General features: G+C 44.1%; 1 protein-coding gene across 1 annotated transcript in view; it reads left to right on the forward strand.

Moving 5' to 3' along the window:
- Nucleotides 1-24,409, forward strand: part of LAMA1 (laminin subunit alpha 1) — a 189,988-nt gene that overhangs the window by 161,904 nt on the left and 3,675 nt on the right. Inside the window, exons 54-61 of the mRNA XM_060200707.1 lie at nucleotides 916-1,067; nucleotides 2,718-2,903; nucleotides 5,652-5,787; nucleotides 7,267-7,379; nucleotides 17,474-17,663; nucleotides 18,428-18,586; nucleotides 19,286-19,439; nucleotides 21,199-21,332. Coding sequence (XP_060056690.1) covers nucleotides 916-1,067; nucleotides 2,718-2,903; nucleotides 5,652-5,787; nucleotides 7,267-7,379; nucleotides 17,474-17,663; nucleotides 18,428-18,586; nucleotides 19,286-19,439; nucleotides 21,199-21,332 — 1,224 coding nt within the window. The remainder of the gene's footprint in view (nucleotides 1-915; nucleotides 1,068-2,717; nucleotides 2,904-5,651; nucleotides 5,788-7,266; nucleotides 7,380-17,473; nucleotides 17,664-18,427; nucleotides 18,587-19,285; nucleotides 19,440-21,198; nucleotides 21,333-24,409) is intronic.

Here is a 24,409-nt window from a genome sequence, read left to right on the forward strand (position 1 = left end):
TAACCCACACGGTCACAAAGTCTTAGAGACACTTTGACAACTTTGTCAAGTCCTTGTGTTTCCATCCTTATGTTGCACAGTAATTGTCTTTCAGAGAAGTGCAGGTCATTTGATAACAGATAGGATCTAGAGCAATGAGTCCTTAAACATACACACACACAAAATTGAAACCTAAAACTCCTCTACTTTACTCCTTCCCCTTCTCCCCCACATTTTTTTGTGATTTTTATTTTATTTATAAAATTTTTATATTTATAAAATAAATATATCAGCAGAACCATAGGATAAGAGGGATACAGTTCCACACAGTTCCCACTACCAGAGTTCCATATCCCATCCTCTCCACTGGAAGCTTCACTATTCTTTATTGCTCTGCGAGCATGGACCCAGGATCGCTATGGGGTGCAGAAGGTGGAAGGTCTGGCTACTATAATTGCTTCCTCACTGAACATGAAATCCTGAGTTCAATACCCAGGAGCGCATGTACCAGGGTGATGTGTGGTTCTTTCTTTCTTTCTCTCTCTCCTCTCCTATCTTTCTCATTAATAAATAAATAAAATCTTTAAAATAAGATCTGTGCCACTAAGTGACCACTTCTTACCCCTTCTTCCTCCTACCCTGCCTTCCACCAGTCTTCTTTCTGCATCTGTGAGTCATGTTTGCCTGTCTCTGTGTTTTACATAAATAAGCTCACTTACGTCATCTTTCACTTAGTAAGTTTGACAGATCAGTCCACACTCTAGCATGTCTTGGTACTACCTTTCCATGGGTGAATAACATTTCACTGTTTGGAACATAGCAAATTAGTTTATCTATTAGTTCCGGAATGGACATTATCTTCAAAAGATTGTTATTTTGTAAATCACTTGATTTTTTTTTTTTTCTCCTCTGGGAATGAATTCCCAACCCTCTCAGCCCTTCTTTGCCATCATGCTGATTGAAGGCCACATTGAAGTACACGTCAGTTCCGGAGATGGAGCAAATCTGAGAAGAACTCTCCTGCAGGCCCCCCAAGGCAGCTATAGCGACGGGCAAGAGCATTCCTTCTCCTTGATGAGGAGTGGGAGGTAACGAGCAAGGCACAGTGGCCTCCGAGAGGTTTCCTAGTGGGAATCCTTGTGCTTCTTTCTGCAGTGAGACCCTGGGGAGAATCAGCACGACATCATTAACGTTTGAGGGCTTTTCTAACTCCAAGCTGATACGATTATCCTGCTAGGATATCTCTATTTTATTATTATTATTTATTGTTATCTTTATGTATTTATTGGATAGAGACAGCCAGAAATTGAGGGGAAGGGGGAAGACAGAGAGACACCTGCAGCCCTGCTTCACCACTTGTGAAGCTTTCCCCTTGCAGGTGGGGACCAGGGGCTTGAACCTGGATCCTTGCACATTGTAACACATGCGCCCAACCACATGTGCCGCACCTGGCCCATTAGGATATCTCTTTGGGGACCAGTTCCATCTACTTTGTAACACAATATTTGATGCATTTGTTGAGCTGATCAAGTTTTACTTGTATTCAGTTTAAATTGTCTTTGCACCAGATTAATTCTGTGATCAATAGTATTATTGTCTTAGTATTATGCTACTTTATTATAGCATTATTTTTAAGAAAAATATTCCTTCTTTGTTGGGGGGATTAATGGTTTACAGTCAGCAGTAAAGTACAATAATTTGTACATGTGTAACATTTCTCTGTTTTCCACATAACAATTCAACCCCCTCTAGGTCCTCCTCTGCCATCATGTTCCAGGACCTGAACCCCGCCCCAACCCCAGAGTCTTTTACTTTGGTGCAATACGCTATATAGCATTATTATTTTTTATTTATTTATTTATTTATTTATTTTCCCTTTTGTTGCCCTTGTTGTTTTTTATTGATGTTGTTATTGATGTCGTCATTGTTAGATAGGACAGAGAGAAATGGAGAGAGGGGGAGAGAAAGACAAACACCTGAAGACCTGCTTCACCGCCTGTGAAGCGACTCCCCTGCAAGTGGGGAGCCGGGGGCTTGAGCTGGGATCCTTATGCTGGTCCTTGCGCTTTGCACCATATGCACTTAACCTGCTGCGCTACCGCCTGACTCCCTATATAGCATTATTTTTTAAAGATTTTTTTCTTTCTTTTTTTAAAATCTATTTATTTATTTTTGGACAAAGAGAAATTAGGAGGGGTGGGATATAGGGAGGGAGAGAGAGACAGAGAGACAGTTGCAGCCCTGCTTCACTACTTGTGAAACTTTTCCCTTGAAGGTGGGGACCAGAGGCTTAAACCCAGGTCACCCAGGTCCTTGTGCACTGTAACATGTTAGCTTAACCAGAGGCACCACTGCCTGACCCCTGTTAAAGCCTTATTAATACTAAGTGATGCATGGCACAATAGTAAATAGTCTTAGTTGAGTATTCCTGTACATTTCTTTCTGAAACTGTAGACCAAATGATCTAAAGGAAACTGCATTCTTGTCACAGATCAAGTAAAACAAAACTACTTTCCAAAAAAAAGATTAATTATTAATAGCAGTCCATTCACTTTTGGAAAATGGCCCTTTATAATTTTTTTTAAGACTTCTTCCTTTATTCACATACCGTATTAACACTTAAAAGTTATCTCCTGGAAACGTTTAACTCAGTAAGAGCTTACAGCCTTAAATACTTAAGTGGTTCTTGTTTTACTATAATTAAACTTAACTTTTCTTCTCCTCCTTCATCCTCTCAGAACCATCACGGTCCAGCTGGATGAGGCATATCCAGTGGAGATGAAGCTGGGCCAGTTCGCAGAAGTCAGAACCATTAGTGTATCCAACCTGTACTTAGGGGGCATCCCAGGGGGCGAAGGCACCTCTGTGATCAAGATGCGGAGCTCATTCCGTGGCTGCATCAAGGACCTCATCTTCAACATGGAGTGAGTGTGCCTGCTCTCGGCGTGTTTTCCTGTCTTCTCATCTCATGCTCTTGACTAAGCCGGTGGACCTCCTTGTTCTATTGGAAAAGTCTCCTCCCAGGTGGAATCTTTGGAGTTCCGATGGAGCTTTTCTTCCTTTTCAGCTTTAGCTTCTCAGAACTGTCCTCAAAGCAGAAGTCCAAATACATTTTTTTCGTAGTGTGCATCTAAGAGAGTGTCAAAGATTTTGTGATGCCTCTTTCTTTCTCCTTGTGTCAGAGCTGGGTCTTGAGTATTGCAGGCTGACTTTTTCAGGGAGAATGACAGGGAGAGGGAGGAGAGACACCCCAGCAGCAAAGAGAGCTTCCTCCAGTGCAGTGGAGAGGAGGTTCAAGCCTGGCCCAAGTGCATGGCCAAGCAGGCACACTGTATTATGGGTGAGCTGTCTTGACATCTTATAATGAGAGAGAGAAAAACAAAGACCAGAGACCTGCTCAGCTCTGGCTTATGGTGATGCTGGGAAGTGAACCTGGGATGTCAGAGCCTCAGGCATGAAAGTCTTTTGCAGAACCACTATATTGTCTCCCTAGCCCCCATTTTGACATCTTAATGCAAGTTTCTTATTATAAGTTCCTTTCTTTCCTTCTCTTTCTTTCTTTCTTTCTTTCTTTCTTTCTTTTTTCCTTCCCAACAAAGTTATAACTAGGGCTGGGGAGATAGCACAATAGATATGCAAGATTCTGTCTAAGGCACTAAAGGTCTCAGATTCCATTTCCAGCACCACCATAAACCAGAGCTGAACGGTGCTCTCATAGTAAAATAAAATAAAATAAATTTGCTTCCCAGCAGTCATTTTTGCTATTTTTTTCTTTTGATAGAGGGTGAGAGACAAGAAAAAAAAAAAAAAGAGGGGTATCCACAGCTCTACTCCACTGCTCACAAAGCTTCCCCCAAAGGTGGGGCCTGGGGTCTTGATCTCATAACTTTGCATATGACAATGTGTCAGCCGCCACCAGCCCCTTCTTTTTTCCTTTTCCCCACCAGGATTATCACTGGGGCTCGGTGACTTCATAACTCCACTGCTCCCAGCGGCCTTTTCTTTTCCTTAGATAGAAGGTGAGATTCAGAGAGAGAGAGAGAGAGAGGTGTTGAGAAGAGAGACACCATAGCATTGCTCCACGGTTTGTGAAGCTTCTCCCTTGCAAGCACTCCCATCCGGTGTCCCAGAGCTTGAACCCAGGTCCATAGGCAGAGTGAACTGTGCACCCTGCCAGGTGAGCCACCTGCCCGCCCCTGTCTTATTACAAGTTTCTCTCTTTTGAGCTTTTTCCTTTTTTAAAAAAAAAAAACTGTCTTATAAGGGAAATAATGACTACAAGACAGTTGCCTTTGTAACTAGACAGCTAATGTCTTCAGATTATTAACGTGCTCTCCTAAAACACTATCTAGTGAAGAACTGTGGTCCCCACTTCTTACGTGGAGTTCACGATGAGGAAGACGATTAGTACGTGCCCGTGGGCACACCGTTGATCCTGCCCGTACTCACTTAGCATTCTGGTGGGACAGAAGCCTTGCTTTGTACTGGGAGAAGAGACTGTACAAGAGAGGATTTGACAGCTAAGTGTGTACCAAGTGTTCAGGAGACTACAGCTTCCCCATCCGGGTGGCTTGCTGGTTTAGTGACCTTGAACAAGGATTGGATTGCTCATGCTCACACATTCTCTGGGAAAGAATCTCTTAGGAGCTCTTGACATTTACAGTAATAAAAAGTCTCATGAATTGCAAAGCAGCTACAGTGCCATAACCTTGACTGTTGGGACAGATGATACATTCACTCACGTAATTGTCTGTTTATTAATTAACTAATTGATTAGGCTTCTTCACATTCCTGGAAGCCTGAGGCTGGGACTTGATATGGAATAGATGTTTCTGTGCTATTTACAGCCATGTCCTCAAAGTACAAGGAGGGGCATGTGTGGATAGAGACACGTGGCTATGAATATAGAGAAAAGAAACTTAGGACACATGTACCTCACGACTTCCTGGCAGAAGACACCCTGTTAGGATTCAATGTGCCATTGAGGCTCTGTGTGGAGCTTTGAGAACCAGAGATAGAATTTGTCCCTGAGGTCACCCAGCTCAGATATAGGAGGAGGTGAGACCACTTGAGCCAACTCTTGAATGCTCAGCTGGACTACAGGAAGCTGAACTAGAAAGAAATGCCGGGAGGTGGGCGGTAGCACAGAGGGTTAAGCGCAGGTGGCACGAAGCACAAAGACCAGTGTAAGGATCCCAGTTCAAGCCCCCAGCTCCCCACCTGTAGGGGGGTCGCTTCACAAACAGTGAAGCAGGTCTGCAGGTGTCCATCTTTCTTTCCCCCTCTCTGTCTTCCTCTCCTCTCTCCATTTCTCTCTGTCCTATCTAACAACGACAACATCAACAACAACAATAAAAATAATAACAAGGGCAATAAAAATGAAGGGAAATGGCCTCCAGGAGCAGTGGATTCGGTGCCAGCACCGAGCCCCAGCAATTACCCTGGAGGCAAAAAAAGAAAAGAAAAGAAAAGCCACTCAAGGCAAAAGAAGAAAGAAAGAAAATCTGTTAGAGGCTGTATATAGACTTGTTGACTGTGGCAGACTTGGTGGCTTTGAGAGTGATATCCTGGTAGTTTGCAATGGGGCTGAAGTGTTCAGTAACTGAGTGGCATTGGTTGTATGTCACTGGTGATATCTTGATTAACTATGAAAATGCTCTGTTTGTGTCTAGACTGTTGGATTTCAGCAGCGCAGTCGGCTATGAGCAGGTGGACCTGGACTCCTGCTGGTCTTCAGAAAGGCCTGTGCAGCTTCTGCCTGGAGAAGACAGCCAGCTCTCACCAGAATCTCTGATTTTACCAAGTCCAGTAAGGAGTTTCTTTGTGGGTAAAAGTCAGGTCCGATCAGGAAAAGGAATGAAACTCAGGAGATATAGAATAGATCTTGTTACAAAGGTGTTGTGAGAGCTAAAAGAGTAGACAGTGGTGGAAAGGGACGAACCAAGGTGGCAGGAAAGGCCCGAGAATCACGTTTCATGGCCTCCATTGGCAGAATCCTCTGGAAAGCGGTACAGAGGGCAGCATGGGGAGTGGTTCTCTGAGCACACTTGCAAATGGGGCTTGTTTTACACACTGCAGGCCCTAGTAGTAAGACATCCCCATTAGTTGCCATACCATAAGCATATTGGCAGAGTTTCTCTGAGAATTCATTATCATATTGAATTTAGTAAGAAATGTGAAAATGGGAGTCGGACAGTAGCGCAGCAGGTTAAGCGCACATGGCGTGAAGCACGCAAGGACTGGCGTAAGGATCCAGGCTCGAGTCCCCGGCTCCCCACCTGCAGGGGAGTCATTTCACAGGCGGTGAAGCAGGTCTGCAGGCGTGTGTCTTTCTCTCCCCCTCTCTGTCTTCCCTTCCTCTCTCCATTTCTCTCTGTCTTATCCAACAATGAACAACATCAACAATGGTAATAATAATAACCACAATGAGGCTACAACAACGAGGGCAACAAAAGGGGGAAAAATGGCCTCCAGGAGCAGTGGATTCATGGTGCAGGCACCGAGCCCAGCAATAACCCTGGAGGAAAAGAAAAAAAAATTAATTAGCTTTATTTATTAGATAGAGACAGCCAGAAATCAAGAGGATAGGGGAAGTTAGGGAGAGAGACAGAGAGACACCTGCAGCCCTGCTTCACCACTTGTGAAGCTTTCTCCCTGAAGGAGGTGACCGAAGGCTCGAGCCTGGGTCCTTGATTGTACTCAATCGGGAGTGCCACCACCTGGTCCCCTGACTTCCCCATTTCTTTGGTCAAAACCATGCAGTGTATTTACTTAGATGATGGCACGACTGTCCCAAAGCAAAGGCAGCCTATGAGTTTAGTCAGTTCTACCAGGAAATACCTGCCTGCCCCAACCCAAGAAACAGTCTGAGTTCCGTGTGGTTTGGAATCAGCGTGCAGAGTGTGCTGCTTTGTGTCTGCCAGGGGCCGATTTCTCAGGGCAAGTGAGGCCCTGAGGCCTTTCCTAGAACTGGGGAGGAAGGCAGAGCTACATACAGCAAGGGAGGCCTTGCACCTGACATCTGAAGAAGTCCATGAGGATTTAAGTGAACTTGAATGAGGTTGGGCTGAAAGTTCTAGTCCTCTTATTGGAAAGATAATAGAGCTCAGGAGTCCATGAATTCAAGGAGATGAAATCTGGGCCAACACAGCCGTGGTTGACGGTATTCTCATACAGTTGCCTCGGTTGTGCTGTCTCCATGAAAACAATAACAACAAACAAACCGACATGCTGTTTATTGGGAGTCCTGAGTGCCTGGAGTTAAGGGTCCCTTTGCGTCTCCGACAGGCTGTGTGTGCAAGAGAAGGCGCTCTGGAGTATGTCCCTAATGCTCACCAGTTTGGGCTCGCACGGAACAGCCACTTCGTGTTGCCGTTTGATCAGTCGGAGGTCAGAAAGAGGTAAGCTTTGTTTTGAAGTTCACACGAGGCCCCTTACGGCTGGGTGAATGGGGCTGGGGGTGTGTTCTTTATTTTAACATGATCATTTCTAGACTGTGTTTATATTTTATTCAGCTTCCAACCACAGGGCACCAGTATAAAAGCAAAAAACAAACAAGAAAACAAGAAAAAAAAAATCAGAAAACAGCGTTTGTACAAATTGGACATTTAAGGGCCAGGAGGTGGAATACCTGGTTAAGTTCACACATTACAGTGCACAAGGATCTGAGTTCAAGCCCCTGGTCCTCACCTGCAAGGGGAACATTTCACAAGCGTTGAAACAGTACTGCAGTTGTCTCTCTGTTTCTCCCTTCCCTCTCATTTCTCTGTCTCTATTCAATAATAAACATTTTTATTATTATTTTAATTTTTATTTATAAAAAGGAAACACTGACAAAAGCCATAGGATAAGAGGAGTACAACTCCACCCAATTCCCTCCACCAGAACTCCGTATCCTCTCCCCTCCCCTGATAGCTTTCCTATTCTTTATCCCTCTGGGAATATGGACCCAGGGTCATTGTGGGATGCAGAAGGTGGAAGGTCTGGCTTCTATAATTGCTTCCCCGCTGAACATTTTTAAAGAGACAATTGGATATTTCAAACATGGAGAAGTGGGAGTCCTGTATTGTACTCTTGATGGCTGCCTGCCACCTCAGTTGGTGTGCACAGGAAAGCACATGTGATCTTCACTATGAAGCACGTCATTCTGGACTCCTGAGGCTCCTGGCTCACTTCATCTGCTCTTTTGACCTGATCCTGCTGTCAGCTTTCACTTTATTTTTTCCTTGAGTCACACCCACACTCATCTGCTCATCTGCTCTGATCCTCATACCCACCTTTCCCCAAGATCCCTTCTTCAGAGAAGTCGCTCCCAGATCAGGGGGCCTGCAGCTGGTGGAATCTGTTCCAGAGCCACATTTCTCTCTGTCCTTCAGCTCAGCCCAAGTTCTCTCTGCAGACACTGCCTGCTGTTCTTGCTACCCCAGCTATGTCTACAGATCTGTCCTTCCTTCCTTCCTTTCTTTCTCCAATATCTGCTGTCACTGCGTGAATTTATTGACACCCAAATGCCTGGACTTCCAACTGCCCAGGTTCCCATCTGCCAAAGGCCTTTTCCTGCTAACTCTCCTGCCACACACTCATGATCATGCCATGCAGTGTAGATATCCAGCCTGCTTCTTGAATCTCAACTTCCAGCTTCCAATTACTGTTCTCTTCCTGCCCATTCTCAGCTGCATTGAGACTTCTACATTGGGATGTTTTCTCACCACAGTCATCTCTGACCTCCATGGTAGTTATTCCCTGCCAGAAAAACTGATATAATTTTTACAGGAGCCCTTTGCAAATCCCTTTAACTTTCTTTTTTATTATTATTTTTTATTTATAAAATGGAAACATTGACAAAACCATAGGATAAAAGAGGTACAACTCCACACAGTTCCCACCCCCAGAACTCCGTATCCCATCCCCTCCCCTGATAGCTTTCCTATTTTTTAACCTCATGGGAGCATGGACCCAGGGACATTATGGGGTACAGAAGGTGGAAGGTCTGGCTTCTGTAATTGCTTCCCTGCTGAACATGGGCATTCACAGGTTGATCCATACTCCCAGCCTGTCTCTCTCTTTCCCTAGTGGGGCAGGGCTCTGGGGAAGCAGGGCTCCAGTACACATTGGTGGGGTCATCTGTCCAGGGAAATCTGTTTGGCATCCCTTTAACTTTCTTGTGCTTGACACTGGAACCATAGATAAAAACCACACTTGACCTAACCCATGCAAGATGTGAACTGATGGCTCAGGAAGAAGTAACACACAATTCTTTCCTAGCTGGTTTAATTTTAAAAGCATGTTCACTCACCAGTGTGTCCTGGAACCCCATCTCTCTGGAGCCCTGCCCCATTAGGGAAAGAGAGAGACAGGCTGGGAGTATGGATCCACCTGTCAATGCCCATGTTCAGTGGGGAAGCAATTCCAGAAGCCAGACCTTCCACCTTCTGCATCCCACAATGACCCTGGGGCCATACTCCCAGAGAGATAGAAAATAGGAAAGCTGTCAGGGGATGGGATGGGATATGGAACTCTGGTGGTGGGAAATGTGTGGAATTTTACCCCACTTTTTTATCCTATGGTTTTTGTCGACATTGTCTATTTTTTTATTTTATAAATAAAAATGAAGAAAAAAATAATAAAATCATGGTCACACACCTCAGGTGGAAACTTCGAACCGCATGGGGGTGTGGAGACATTTCCCAACTACATTAACATTTTCTTCATAGCTTTTCTTTCTGTCTCAAAACACATTTAGGGAACTCCCTGAGTCACCTTCTCCCTGAAAGACCCTCCCCTGCTTTGTCCCCAGTTCTGTCTGTTCCCCTGCCACCATGGTGGAAGGGGCTTTGCTCCTCCCCTCTCTGGTTTACCCTCGAGAGTCCACTCCCCTTCTCCTCTCGAGGCTACCAAAAGTAACCATTTCTCTGTCTTAGGTTCATGAGTTCATGAGTTTCACGAGTACGCAGACAGAATCATCACCCATCAGTGTGAGTGCCAGACATCAAATCGGTGGCCTCTGCTCCTTTGGTATAAAAGCCTGATGCACTGTCACTGTGCTAATTCCATAGCCCTATTTCCTCTCCCCAACAAAATGAAGACAGTGCCTTTCTCTCAGGATAACTATGAGAAATAAGTCAGGACAGACGGAAGCAGGCTCAAGCTCAGCTGTTTTCTCCTCTTGCCAGCACTCATGCTGATGGGGTGACATTCTGTCTGCAGGGCTGTGGTCTCTTCCTGTGGACCTCTCTCCAGCACCCGCAGCAGGTTCACTGCACACTTGGCCATGTGGTTTGCTAGGCCCAGTCTCTTTTGCTGGCTCTTCTGCCATCAGAGAAGGACCAGGCCTCTGTCCCAGTCTCCCAGAGTGACTTTCTGTAGTGCAGTAACCCTAGATGTCATTTATTTATTTATTTATTGGAGAATTAATGTTTTACATTCAACAGTAACTACAATAGTTTGTACATGCATAAAATTTCCCAGTTTTCCATATAACAATACAACCCCCACTAGGTCCTCTGTCATCCTTTTTGGACCTGTGTTCTCTCCCCACCCCACCCCCCACCCCACCCCAGAGTCTTTTACTTTGGTGCAATTCACCAATTCAGTTCAGGTTCTACTTGTGTTTTCTTTTCTGATCTTGTTTTTCAATTTCTGCCTGAGAGTGAGATCATCCCATATTCATCCTTCTGCTTCTGACTTATTTCACTTAACATGAGTTTTTCAAGGTCCATCCAAGATCACCTGAAAACAGTGAAGTCACCATTTTTCATAACTTGCTCAGCCACTCATCTGCTGTTGGACCACCTGGGTTGCTTCCAGGTTTTGGCTATTACAAATTGTGCTGCTAAGAACATATGTGTACATAGATATTTTTGGATGGGTGTGTTGGGTTCCTTAGGATCTATCCCCAGGAGAGGAATTGCAGGATCATAGGGTAGGTCCATTTCTAACCTTCTGAGAGTTCTCCAGACTGTTCTCCACAGAGGTTGGACCAATGTACATTCCCACCAGCAGTGCAGGAGGGTTCCTTTGACCCCACACCCTCTCCAGCATTTGCTGCTGTTACCTTTTCTGATGTATGACATTCTCACAGGAGTGAAGTGGTATCTCATTGTTGTCTTGATTTGCATTTCTCTGACAATCAAAGACTGGAGCATTTTTCCATGTGTTTCCCGGCCTTTTGGATCTGTGGTGAATATTCTTTCCATGTGCTCTCTCCATTTTGGTGGGGTTATGTATTTTCTTGTTGTTGAGTTTTATATATTCTGGTTATTAAACTTTTGTCTGATGTATGGCATGTAAAGATCTTCTCCCATTCTGTGAGGGGTCTCTTGGTTTGGGTAGTCATTTCTTTTGCTGTACAGAAGCTTTTTAATTTGATGAAGTCCAATAGGTTTTTACTTGGCTTAGTCTTCTTTGTAATTGGATTCATTTCATTGAAGATGTCTTTAAAATTTATGCAGGAAAGAGTTCTGCCAATATTTTCCTCTTAAGTATCTGGTAGTTTGTGGTTTAACATCCAAGTCATTGATCAACTTGGAATTGACTTTTGTATTTGGTGAAATGCAGTGGTTCAGTTTCATTCTTCTGCATGTTTCAACCCATTGTTTCCAACACCATTTGTTGAAGAGACTCTGCTTTCCCCATTTAATAGTCTGAGCCCCTTTGTCAAAGATTAGATGCCCATAGGTGTGAGGGCTCATTTCTGGGCTCTCAATTCTATTCCACTGGTCAGTGTGTCTATTCATGTTCCAGTACCAAGCAGTTTTGATGACAATGGCCCTATAATACAATTTGAGATCTGTGAGTGTGATGCCTCTAGTTCTGTTCTTTCTCCTCAAGATTGTTTTGGCAATTCTAGGTCTTTTCTGTTTCCAGATAAACATTTGTAGCATTTGTTCTATTCTCCTAGAAAATGTGATGTGGTTGGGATCTTGATGGGGATAACATTCAATTTGTAGATGGCTTTGGGTAGTATATTCATTTTGATGATTTTAATTCTTCCAACCCATGAACATGGAATATCTTTCCACTTCTTTGTGACTTTTTCAATTTCCTTGAGTAGTGACTCATAATTTTCAGTATACAAGTCTTTCACTTCTTTAGTGAGGTTTATTCCTAGATATTTGATTGTTTTTGTTGCGATAGTAAAAGGAATTGACTTCTGGATTTCAACTTCTTCTTAGTGTTTGTATAGAGTAATGCCACTGCCTTTTGAATGTTAATTTTGTAGCCTGACACCTTACTGTATTGCCTGATGATTTCCAAAAGCTTCTTGCTGGATTCCTTAGGTTTTTCTATGTATACTATCATGTCATCTGCAAATAGGGAGAGGTTGACTTCTTCTCTTCCAGTCTGTATGCCTTTAGTTCGTTACTCTGCCTGATTACTATGACAAGAACTTCCAACACTATGTTGAATAGTAATGGTGATAGTGGGCAGCCCTGTCTAGCACCTGATCTGAGGGGAAATGCTTCCATTTTTTCATCATTGAGTATGATGTTGGCTGTAGGTTTGCTATATATAGACTCCACTATCTTCAGGAATTTTCCATCTATTCCCATTTTTGTAGTGTTCTGATTATAAAGGGATGTTGTATTTTGTCAAAGGCTTTCTCTGCATCTATTGATATGACCATGTGGTTTTTGGTCTTGCTTTTGTTGATGTGGTGGATCACATTGATTGATTTATGTATATTAAACCAGCCTTGCATGCCTGGGATAAACCCCACTTGGTCATGATGAACAATCTTTTTAATGTACTGCTGTATCTGGTTGGCTAGAATTTTGTTCAATATTTTCACATCTATGTTCATCAGAGATATTGGTCTGTAGTTTTCTTTTTTGGTTGTGTCCCTGTCTGCTTTTGGTATCAGGGTGATGTTGGCTTCATAGAAGCTGGCAGGGAGTATTCCAGTGTCTTCAGTCTTCTAGAAGACTTTTAAAAGTAGAGGTATTAGTTCTTCTTTGAAGGCTTTGTAGAATTCATTTGTAAAACCATCTGGTTTATTTTGGGGAAGGTTTTTGATAACTGTTTCAATTTCATTAGCTGTGGTGGCCTGTTCATGATACCTGGTTCCTCTTTCCTTAATTTTGGAAGTTAGTAAGTATCTAGGAAATTGTCCATTTCTTCCAGGTTCTCTAGCTTGCTGGCATATAGTTGTTCATAGAAGTCCCAAATGATATGCTGAATTTCTGCGGTGTCTGTTGTCATATCTCCTCTTTCATTTATGATCCAATTTATTTGGATCTTCTCCCCTTTTTGTTTTGTGAGTCTGGCTAAAGGTTTTTCAATTTTGTTCACTTTTTCGAAGAACCAACACTTGCTTTCATTGATCTTTTGTATGGTTTTCTTATTCTCAATGTTATTTATTTCTGCCCTAATTCTAATGATTTCTGTCCTTCTGGTTATTTTAGGGTCACTTTGTTGTTCTTCTTCTAGGTCTTTAAGATGTAAAATCAGGCTGTTTATTTGTGCCTTTTCTTATTTCCTAATGTGTGCTTATATGGCTATGAACTTTCCTCTCAGTACTGCCTTAACTGTGTCCCAAATATTTTGATAGCTTGTGTCTTCATTTTCATTGGACTCTCGAAACATTTTGATTTCTTCCTTCATTTCCTCTTTGACCCAGAAGTTGTTAAGTAGTATACTGTTGAACTTCCACATTTTGGGACTATTACTAATCTTCTGTTGATTGTTAAGTGTTAGTTTAATTCCACTGTAGTCTGAGAAGATGCTTGAGATGATTTCAATGCTCTTGAATTTGCTGATGCTGTCTTTGTGGCCTAATATATGGTTGATCCTTGAGAATGACCTTTGTGGACTTGAGTAAAATATGTATTCCAGTTTCTTGGAATGAATGACTCTGAGAATGTCCAATAGTTCTAGTTTATCTATCTCCTCATTTAGCTCCCTCATGTCTTTATTGATTTTCTGCCTGGATGATCTGTCAAGTTCAGAGAGTGGGGTGTTGAAGTCCCCTACTATGACTGTGTTGTTGTTAATATATTGCTATAGCTCTTTCAATAGATGTTTGATGTATTTAGATAGCTTCTCATTGGTTGCACAGATGTTAATAATTGTTAAGTCCTCTTGATTGACTGATCTACTGAGCATTAAGTAGTGTCCACCCCTATCTTTTTTAATTTTATTGATTTTAAAGTCTATCATTTCAGATATGAGAATAGCTGTTCCTGCCCTTTTTTGTGGGCCATTGTCTTGTATGATAGTTTTTCATCCTTTCACTTTCAGTCTGTGTTTGTTTTGTTGAACTAGGTAGGTTTCCTATAGACAGCATATTGTTGGGTTGTATTTTCTGATCCATTTTCCTTCCTACTCTGCCTTTTAATAGGTGACTTCGGGCCATTGACATTTATTGATATCAAAGATTGAAGGCATTTTAACACCATTCTTGTAGATATTTAGAGCGTTCTGATATGTGGCATATTTTTGGTGGTCTTACTGTTTACAGGAGATCTTTCAGAACTTCTTTCAGGGCAGGCTTGGTGATAGTTGATTCCTTCAACTGTTGCTTGTATGAGAAGGTTTATATGCCTCCATCTAGTCTGAATGACACTCTAGCAGGATATAGTAGTCTTGGTTGAAAGCCTTTCTCACTTGAGAGATATCTTGCCATTTTCTTCTGGCCTGTAGTATTTGTATGGAGAAGTCTGCTGCTAATCTTATGGGTTTTCCTCTGTAGGTGACTCTTTGTTTTTTCTCTTGCAGCCTTCAGGATCCTTTCTTTGTCCTTATTCCTTTCCATTCTAAATGTGATGTGTCTTAGTGTATTTAAGTCTGGGTTAATTCTGTTTGTGACCCTCTGGGCTTCTTGAACCTTTATGTCATTGATGTTGTCTAGACTAGAGAAGTTCTCAGCTATTATGTCCTAAAGAATGCTTTCTTCCCCTCCTTCTCTTTCTTCCTCTGGTAAGCCAATAATGCGTATATTATTTCTTCTGAAGTCATCCCATAGGTCTCTGTTGTTGTTTTCAGTATCTCTTAATCTCTTTTTGAGATCTCTTACTTCTTTTTTAGTTGTCTCTAATTCATCCTCTATCTTGCTAACTCTGTCTTCAGCCTCATTTATTCTATTCTCTCTGCCCTCTACTGTTTTCTGGAGTTCATCTATTTTGTTAGCATGTTCTGATACTGTTTTAACTTGTTCAGCTACTTGTGTTCTTAGCTCAGCTATTTCAGCTTTCAGCTCTCTAATAACCTTGAGATAATTAATGTTTTCTTCTAGAGTCTCATTCATTGTTTCTGCATTTCTGACGACAATTCTTTCAAACTCTTTACTCACCCCTGTGATTATTTTCTTATCTAGTGTTTGGATTTTGACTTCATTATTTTGTGCTCCAACCTTTGGGGGGCTTTTAGGTTAACTTTTGTCCTGGTTCATTTCTTCAATATTTCTTCTTGTTGGTTTAACCATTTTATATAGTATGTTATGAGTTCCCTCTCTTTTTCAAATTACTTATCACTCTTGCCTGGATTGACTTGTGTCTAAGTAAGATAATTAAAGAGTTCACAGTTGTGGAAATTGACAGTTGTTTCAATATTATTTTAATCCCTGAGTTGGAGCTCAGTGGCTTAAAAGCCTCTTTTGTTCTTTTTATTCCCTGTAGGCTATGGGAGCCTGAGGGCTTTTAAACTATAAGTAGGCTAATTAGCTTAATCACTGATTCTTGACCCAGAGATAAAGCAGGGTGGGGCAGAGAAAATCCAGTGGTTATGCAAAGAGACTTTCATAGCCCCACTGCTATGTCACCAAAGTATAGGTCTTCTCCTGAGTTTCCTGGTTAGTTCTCTGTCCCCTGGTGTCAGCACAGGACCTCCCTGCCACTGCTCCAGATTCTGATGGCAGTAGCAATGGAGACTCACAGTTGCATTTGGTGAGTCTTAGGGGGAGTCCTCTCCTCCCTTCAGCCATCTTTTGGTTGGTGAAACAAACTGGAGATGGTATCTCAACTGGTAAACTGTTGAACTGTTACCAGCCACTTAATCTCTCCCTAGGCTCCTCTCTGTCCACCAGCCTCATGTGTTTGCACTCACCATTGATTTGGTGGGTTCCTGAAGTTGTTCTAGTCCTGTCTTGTTGCAGTCCCTATTGGTTTCCTTTGGTATTCCTAGTTGACCAGGGAGAGGAGAGGAGAAGAGAGGAGAGAAACACAGCTGTTTCAGCTCCATGGCCCCGCCTCCAGAAGCACTGCCCCTAAATACCATTTTAACACCAACACCTCTTATCTGCACTTGAAACTCAGGCATTCCAAATGAGTTCCATGGGTCCATGTGTGTTGGGACTATTCTTCCCAATAAAGCTGGGCTCAGTCCCCTCCTTGGAACCCTCCTGTGACTCTCTGCCACCTTTGGAATGTAACCCAAACACTGTCTCCCGGACACTCCCCACCCCTCCACACACATGCACAAGGATAGGGCCACGTTGTCCTAAATTTCAGAGGTGCAACTTTGTGCAGCTCTCCCCTGCTCAACTCTGTGGAGCTCACTCCTGGCTGTCAATCAGAACTCAGGTGAAATCACGTCTTTTCAGAGTTGCCCATCCTGACTAAATCATGTAGCCTCTCCATGATCCAGTTCTAATCCTCGGACCTGTTTGTGCTGTGAGCTGTGGGAGAGAAGAGAACATCCTCTTTGCTCACTTTGCCATCCTCAACTCCTAGAGGATGTGACATACAGAGATTGAATGAATGGATGGATAAATAAATGAAAGGAGGCCAGGTGCTGGCGCACCTGCTTGAGTAGACATGTTACAATGCGCATGAGCAAGGGCCCAGGTTCAAACCCCAGCTTCCTGCCTGCAGGGGGTTCATTTCACAAGTGGGGAAGCAGGGCTGCAAATGTCTCTCTGAGTCTCTGTCTCTCTCTGACTCTCTATATAGATATATATAGTTATATAGAGAAGATATATAGATATATAGAGAAGATATATGTATATATCTTCCCCCTCTCAATGTCTGTCTCTATCCAATAAATAAATTAAGATAGCAAAAATATTTTAATTAAAAAAGATACATAAATGAAGGAATGGAGGCCAGGCAGCAGCACACCTGATTAAGCTCTCACACTGCAGTGCACAAGGACCTGGGTTCAAGCCCTTGGTCCCCACCTGCAGGGGGAAACCTTCACAAGTGGTGAAGCAGGGCTAAACGTGTCTCTCTCTCTGTGTGTCTCTTTCTCTCTCTTACCAGAGCACTACACAGCTCTGACTTATGTTGGTGTGAGATATTGAACCTGGGACTTTGGATACCCATTATGTTATCTCTCCCCCCCTCACCCTCTCTATCACTTTCTCAATCTTCCCCTTTTCTCTCAATTTCTGGCTAACTCTATCGAATAAGTAAATAAAGAAAAGAAAAAAATCAATTAAAAAAAGATAAATGAGTGACTGAATCTCATGAAATGTTTGAACATAAATGTCAATGCATCTACTGGGTCTTCTCTGAGGTTTGCTGCTCCTCTCTGAGGGCCAGTTCTTGTCTCCCTCTAGGCTGTCCGTGCAGCTCAGTATCCGGACATTTGCTTCCAGCGGTCTCATCTACTACATGGCTCATCAGAGCCAAGTGGATTATGCCACGCTTCAGCTGCATGGGGGGCAGCTGCACTTCATGTTTGATCTGGGGAAAAGCAGAACAAAGGTCTCCCATCCGGCGCTGATCAGCGATGGCAGGTGGCACACGGTAGGCTCTCAGGAAGCGGTGCTCACCGGTTCTGAGTTCTGTGACATCCACCCCTGGTGTCCACTCCGTTTTGGTGCAGCTGAAATGGTTCCCTTTGATTTCCAGCTTTCTGTCTGGGATCTTTACTGCTCTTAATGCCTAACACCCTAGAGAATATATTGGTGCAGTGGGTGAAAGCTACTAAAAATGATCTGTCTACACAAGAAGCATATCAAGTCCGCTGTGGTGGAGATGGGCCGGCCCTCAGATCACAGCCTTTGGTCCTTCCTGCCTAGAACTTTATGACTCTTTTTTTATGTGCCTGCTGCCACCCTTCTAGCAGGCATAGTCTCTTCTCAACACCAACAGTATAAAAACCTGAACCGGGAGTCGGACGGTAGCGCAGTGGGTTAAGCACAGATGGCGGGAAAAACAAGGACCGGCGTAAGGATCCTGGTTCGAGCCCCCGGCTCCCTACCCGCTGGGGAGTCACTTCACAGACGGTGAAGCAGGTCTGCAGGTGTCTTTCTCTCCCCCTCTCTGTCTTCCCCTCCTCTCTCCATTTCTCTCTGTCCTATCCAACAATAACAACATCAATAACTACAACAATAAAACAAGGGCAACAAAAGGGAATAAATAAATAAATAAATTTTTTTTTAAAAACTTGAACCATCTTTTAGGATTCAGTTCAGGTTGTCACAGCTATCATGCCCAAGTGTTGTCAGCAGGCGTCTGTTAAGATTTTCTCAGGAGTCCTTAAAAATGATGTCTCTGCTGTGCTCCAGGTCAAAACAGAATACTTTAAAAGAAAAGGCTTCCTGACAGTTGACGGCCTGGAGGCCCCTGCGGTGACCATGGTGGGAGATGGCATCACGCTGGATGTGGAGGGAAAGCTGTACTTGGGAGGCCTTCCCTCTGAGTACAGGGCTAAGAACATTGGAAACGTAAGCTGGATGCTCTGTGGGGCTCAATGAATCTGCACTGCCTTGCTTTTGGTTGTGTGATGGGGCGTGTCTTTGCTTCAGGAGGCTTGGCATTGATTTCAAGATACAAACCCTTCAAACCAGCAGTCTAGGGTGGTGACCTTGGAACTTCCTCATCAATCTTTTCCGTTAGTTAAAAGGGTATTTCTTTCTTCACAGCTACCTTTCCTGGTACGGTTCAGGAAAGATTAGCAAATTTGATTTCATGGACTAATACATTTAGCATTCTTGATAGGCACATAATATGATCAAAATGATAGGCCTTTTTATTGTATTAATATCAGAGATACTTAAATGGAGGGGCAAGGCAGTGGTGAACCTGGTTGAGCACATATATTACAGTGCAGAGGGACCCAGGTTCAAGCCCCTGGTCCCCACCTGAAGGAGGAAACCTTTATGAGTGGTGAGGCAGGGCTGCAGGTGTCTCTCTGTCTCTCTCCCTCTCTATCTTCCCCTCCCCTCTCACTTTATCTCTGTCTCTATCCAAAGGAAATAAAAGAAAAAAAGATATTTAAATGGTAGCTGTAAATTATGATATTCATTGAAGGAGTATGACAATTAGATTTCTCTGACACATGAGTCATGTTTGGAAGTACACAAAGTTGGTTCTTGTCTTTCTGGTCTGTCCCCCACCACCTTCTCTCATGTCATTTGGTTCAGGTCACCCATAGCATCCCTGCTTGTGTCGGAGAGGTGACAGTGAACAACAGACGGCTGGATAAGGACAGCCCAGTGTCTTCGTTTGCAGTAAGCAGGTGCTATGCAGAGGCCCAGGAAGGAACTTTCTTTGATGGAAGTGGATATGCAGCTCTTGGTAGGTGTTATCGATACTCAAAAGAAATCTTTGGGATTCGCCTGCAAATAAAGGTACATGGATCCATGAATCTTATGATAGGATGAGGCCCATTGTCAGGCTGCACTTTGGGGGAGAGAGAAGAGACCCCAGCGGAGAAGGAACACAAATCTTTATTCATGCAGGCACCTCAGAATTAGGTGAGCGCACAGCGGTTTGGGCCACGTGGAGCTAGCAAAATGGCCGCCTCCCGCTATGCGCAGTAACCTTTCTCTGCGTCAGGTCGCCAGGTGAAAAGGGGCAGAGAGAGCTCACCCGGAACAGCATCAGGCTTTATAGGATAAAAGCTGGAAGTGGCAAGTCGGGATGGGATTGGCTAGGAAACAAGGCACTCTGGGAATAAGGTTACAGCTCTCCTGGGAATGGGGACGGGGAGGAGGGAACAAGGCACTCTGGGAAGCTTGGGTTTCAGCTCTGTGGGAATGGGCTGTGCCCTAGGGGATAACATGGTGGGGAGGAGTCACTTCAAAACAAGGCAGAAGATTGATATGTAAATAATAATACTCAAATGGAAATATGATAGTTTTGGGGTCCTGCCTAAGCCAACCACATCTGTACAGTATCCCAACAGCCCACTGGATTAAGACCACACTTGATTCAATGTTTCAGTTCATTCTGTTTTTTGGAACTTGTAAGATAAGCCTTTCTGCCTCTCGTGCTGTCTGAATGGCTTAATGACAGCATCTCCCCACCAGGAAAGATGCAACACCTTTAACCTTTCTATACTTTTCCCAAATTGATTGATTGATTGATTATTGGATAGAGATAGAGAGAAATTGAGAGGAGAAGGGGAAACAGAGAGGGAGAGAGACACCTACAGCCCTGCTTCACCACTCACGGAGCTTTTCCCCTGCAGGTGGGAACGGGGGGCTTGAACCTGGTTCCCTGTGCACTGTAATGTGTGCGCTTAACCAGGTTTGTGCTTCTGACTGGCCTACTTTTCCCATATTTATTCAAGACCTGTTCTGTCTCCAACCTAGTTGCAGTCTTTGAATTTTAAAGTCAGCAGCATCAATAAAAACAATAATAACTATAAGAACAAAACAAGAGCAACAAAAAGGGAACAAATATTAAAAAATAGAAGGGTGCAAACTCTAATAAATTCAGTTTCTTAGATGCTAAACTCTCAAGGCTGTAGATATGGGGCCGGGTGGTAGTGTACCTGTTGAGTGCATATATTACAACACACAGGTTTGGGGATTCAAGCCCCTGGTCCCCATCTGCAGGGGGTAAGCTTCACAAGTGGGGAAGCAGGGCTGCAGGTGTCTCTCTGTCTCTGTCCCCCTGTATCAGCCCCTTCCCTCTCAATTTCTGACTGTCTCTATCCAACAAATAAATAAAGATACTAGTTTTAAAAAATCGTCTGTAGGTACTGGGAAAATAAAAGTGAGATTGGCTACATGATGAAGAGAGGGTGTGGATTGAGGCCCTTCCGTCTCCCCTCCCTGGCACTGGCTGAGAGCCTGTGCCCAGCCCTAGTCTGACATAGGCCAGCTGCTCTCCTGTGTCTTCCTTCCCCTCATCCCTTCATCTCACAGGAGTGCAAGCCGAGGTTTAGAGGGCAAGTGTGGACCAGAGAGAAGCCTTCAGCCAGATTTCCTGAACTCGCTCCAGAGCCCAAATGTCCTGCCCACCAAACCAGCCCAGGTGCTATCCAAGCTCAGGCGTTCCTGGCCTGCTGGGCTGACCTCCTGCTCATGACTGTCTTTTTGTTTTTCAGTCAAAGAAGGCTACAGAGTCCGCTCAGACATGAACATCACACTGGAGTTCCGTACCTTCTCAGAGAACGGCGTCCTCGTGGGGATCAGCAGTGCCACAGTGGATGCCATCGGGTTAGAGATTGTAAATGGCAAGGTAGGGGACTAACCTCATGTACACCCCACTTCCAGCCCCAGAATCAATGACAAAGCTGTTAGAAAGAGATCTAGGGGGTGGGGGTAGATAGCATAATGGTTATGCCGAAGACTGTAGTGCCTAAGGCTCCAAAGTCTCAGGTTCAATCCCCCGCACCACCATAAACCAGAGCTGAGCAGTGCTCTGGTAAAATTAGAGAGAGAGAGAGAGAGAGAGAGAGAGAGATGTAGAAATACTTAGATCCAAATTTTGAATGTTCCAGTTGATTGGAATGAACTTCTTCAATGGGTATTTTTAAAAGGTAGTGCTAGAAAAATCTTTAAGTGCTAAGTTCTTTTATAATTTTGAAATTAAACTTTTTTTTTAGATGGAGACAGAGATTGAGAGAGAAAGAGACTAGTGAAAGTCACAGGGGAGTCGGGTGTAGCACAGCGGGTTAAGCGCACGTGGCACGAAGTGCAAGGACCAGAGTAAGGATCCCGGTTCGAGCCCCCAGCTCCCCACCTGCAGGGGAGTCGCTTCCCAGGCGGTGAAGCAGGTCTGCAGATGTCTGTCTGTCTCTTCCCCCCTCTCTGTCTTCCCCTCCTCTCTCCATTTCTCTCTGTCCTATCCAACAACGACATTAATAACAACAACAATAATAACTACAACAGCTAAAAAAAAAAGGCAACAAAAGGGAAAATAAATAAATAAAAATTTTTTTTAAAAAGTGATCACAGCACTGAAGCTTTCTTCAGTGGGGTTGAACTTGGGTTGCATTCATACCAAAGCAGCACAATGTCCAAGTGAATTATTTTGCAAGGCTCTGCAAGTAAACATCATGTGAAATCACAACTGGAGTACACAGAGCTTTTTTATCTATTTTTTTTGTTGTTGTTGTTGTCTTTCTGTATTTACTGGATAGAGAGCCAGAAATTGAGAGGAAAGAGAAGATAAAGAGGGAGAGAGACAGAGTGACGCCTGCAGCCCTGCTTCACCACTTGTGCAGCTTTCCCCCTGCAGGTGGGGACCAGCGGCTTGAACCTGGGTCCTTGCGCCTTATAACGTGTGCGCTCAACCAGGTGTGCCAGCACCCGGCCCCCACAATTGTTTTGTTTTTTTTTAATTAAACCATTTGAAAGAAAACCCATCTTTCATAATAGCTATTAAGTCTGCTTTGAGAGTAGCAATCTAATCCTAGAAAGTCACGGTAAGTGGGGGGCGGGGGGTTGCAGGCGTGCTCCCATCAGCCAGGCCTTCCCAGCGGGAGCATCTTGTATAAATGACCGCAGTGCATCCTCCCGGAAGTTGACACGGCACAGCCCCAGAGTTTATCAACTGCATCCGTGGTCCTCATACACACTTACGAGTGTGTATGTGGAGGGGAGGGCTTTACATCGTGCTTCTCAAGTCTTGCTTTGTGGATCCCCATCCTAAGCAAGACATTAAATTATTTCCAACCACAAGATTCCCTCCAGCGTCCTCTCACATCCACACTGACTCCCATCCTCCTTGTCCCTCATCCCTGCCTACCAGCAGTCTGTCCTCCAAGTGTCTAATTGTGATTTCATGAGTGTTATATAAATGAAATGGTGCAGTGTGTACCCTTCTGAGATCGGCTTTTTACACCTGGCCTCATTTCCTGGCTTGCATCAACACTTCATGGCCTTTGACTGCAGAAGATTCCATGGGGTGGATGTGCCACAGTCTCATTTATTTCACAGAACTGTTTTAATTTTTTTGATAACTACTCTTTTTGTATTTATTTATAGAATAAAAAATATCGACAAGACCATAGGATAAGAGCGGTACAATTCCACACAGTTTCCACCACCAGAACTCCGTATCCCATCCTCTCCCCTGATAGCTTTCCTATTCTTTATCCCTCTGGGAGCATGGACCCGGGGTCATTGTGGGATGCAGAAGGTGGGAGGTCTGGCTTCTGTAATTGCTTCCCTGCTGGACATGGGCATTGGCAGGTCGATCCATACTCCCAGCCTGTCTCTCTCTTTCCCTAGTGAGGTGAGGTTCTGGGGGGGGGGGGGGGTGTCCAGGTTCCAGGACACATTGGTAAGGTCGTCTGCCCAGGGAAGTCAGGTTGATTTCATAGTAGCATCTGCAACTTGGTGGTTGAAAAAATATTAAGATAAAAGCCGAACAAGTTGTTTGATAATCAGGAGCAGGTGAGATTTTGGGATCTCCATTGCAGAAAAAGCTAATAGGTCTATTTTAGTTATATTCCAGGGGGCCCATGACTTTTACTAATTTTTGTCTGAGCCTGACAGCTAACATGCAGGTGGACCCAAGGTATTGTCTGGGGAGATGGTGTCAGAGTTGGAAAAAGGACTAGAAAGCTGGGTCAGGGCAGAGAGTAGCTCCCTGATAATGGGGAAAGTATATAAATACTGTTAACTGTAAACCCCATCGATTTGATCCGGGGCCCATATTTGGCACAGAAGCCTGTGTAACCTCTGCATCCCTGTAGGTCTGAGCTCACATCCTGTGGTCACAGCTGGGAACCTTCCAGGCTGCCCCCCTTGCTGGATTCGGTGACTAGTCTGCCCTTGTCTTTCGGCCTCCAGTCTTTCTCAGGATGGGGACAAAATGAACTCAGTGATTCAACTGGACTTGAATCTCTTCTGCTTTTTAACTGTCTCGCTCTACATTTCTTCAGCTCCCCATCTCCTCCTTTGGGAATCCTCTGAGTGCAGGCAGGACATGGGAGAAGGATGATCCGTTGTCCATTTTCTTCTTTGTGGGCTTTCTCCTGACAACTCTACTCTGCCTTTTGCAACCTTTGACTTTTGTGTACTGGGCCAGTGTGGGACTACCGGCTGGCGGAGTGGACTGTCGGAGGCCTCAGCATTGCCCGTCTGTGGGCAGTGCTCTGGAGATTTCCAAACACTTCTTGCAGGTCAAGTTTCTCATGCCACCTGTCAGGGGTACTGCTGCCTCTGGCTCTTCCACCTCCTTCCTTGGCCACTAAACGGCTGTATAAGGTCTCGGGCATGTCAGCCAAGCCACTCCTGGGGCACCCGGTGTTAGACGGCCAGTGCAGTGGCCTCTTCAACACTCTCTTCACCGAATTGCATGTTGCC

This window comes from Erinaceus europaeus, chromosome 10 (genome assembly GCF_950295315.1).
Source record: "Erinaceus europaeus chromosome 10, mEriEur2.1, whole genome shotgun sequence".
Classification (NCBI taxonomy): domain Eukaryota; kingdom Metazoa; phylum Chordata; class Mammalia; order Eulipotyphla; family Erinaceidae; genus Erinaceus; species Erinaceus europaeus.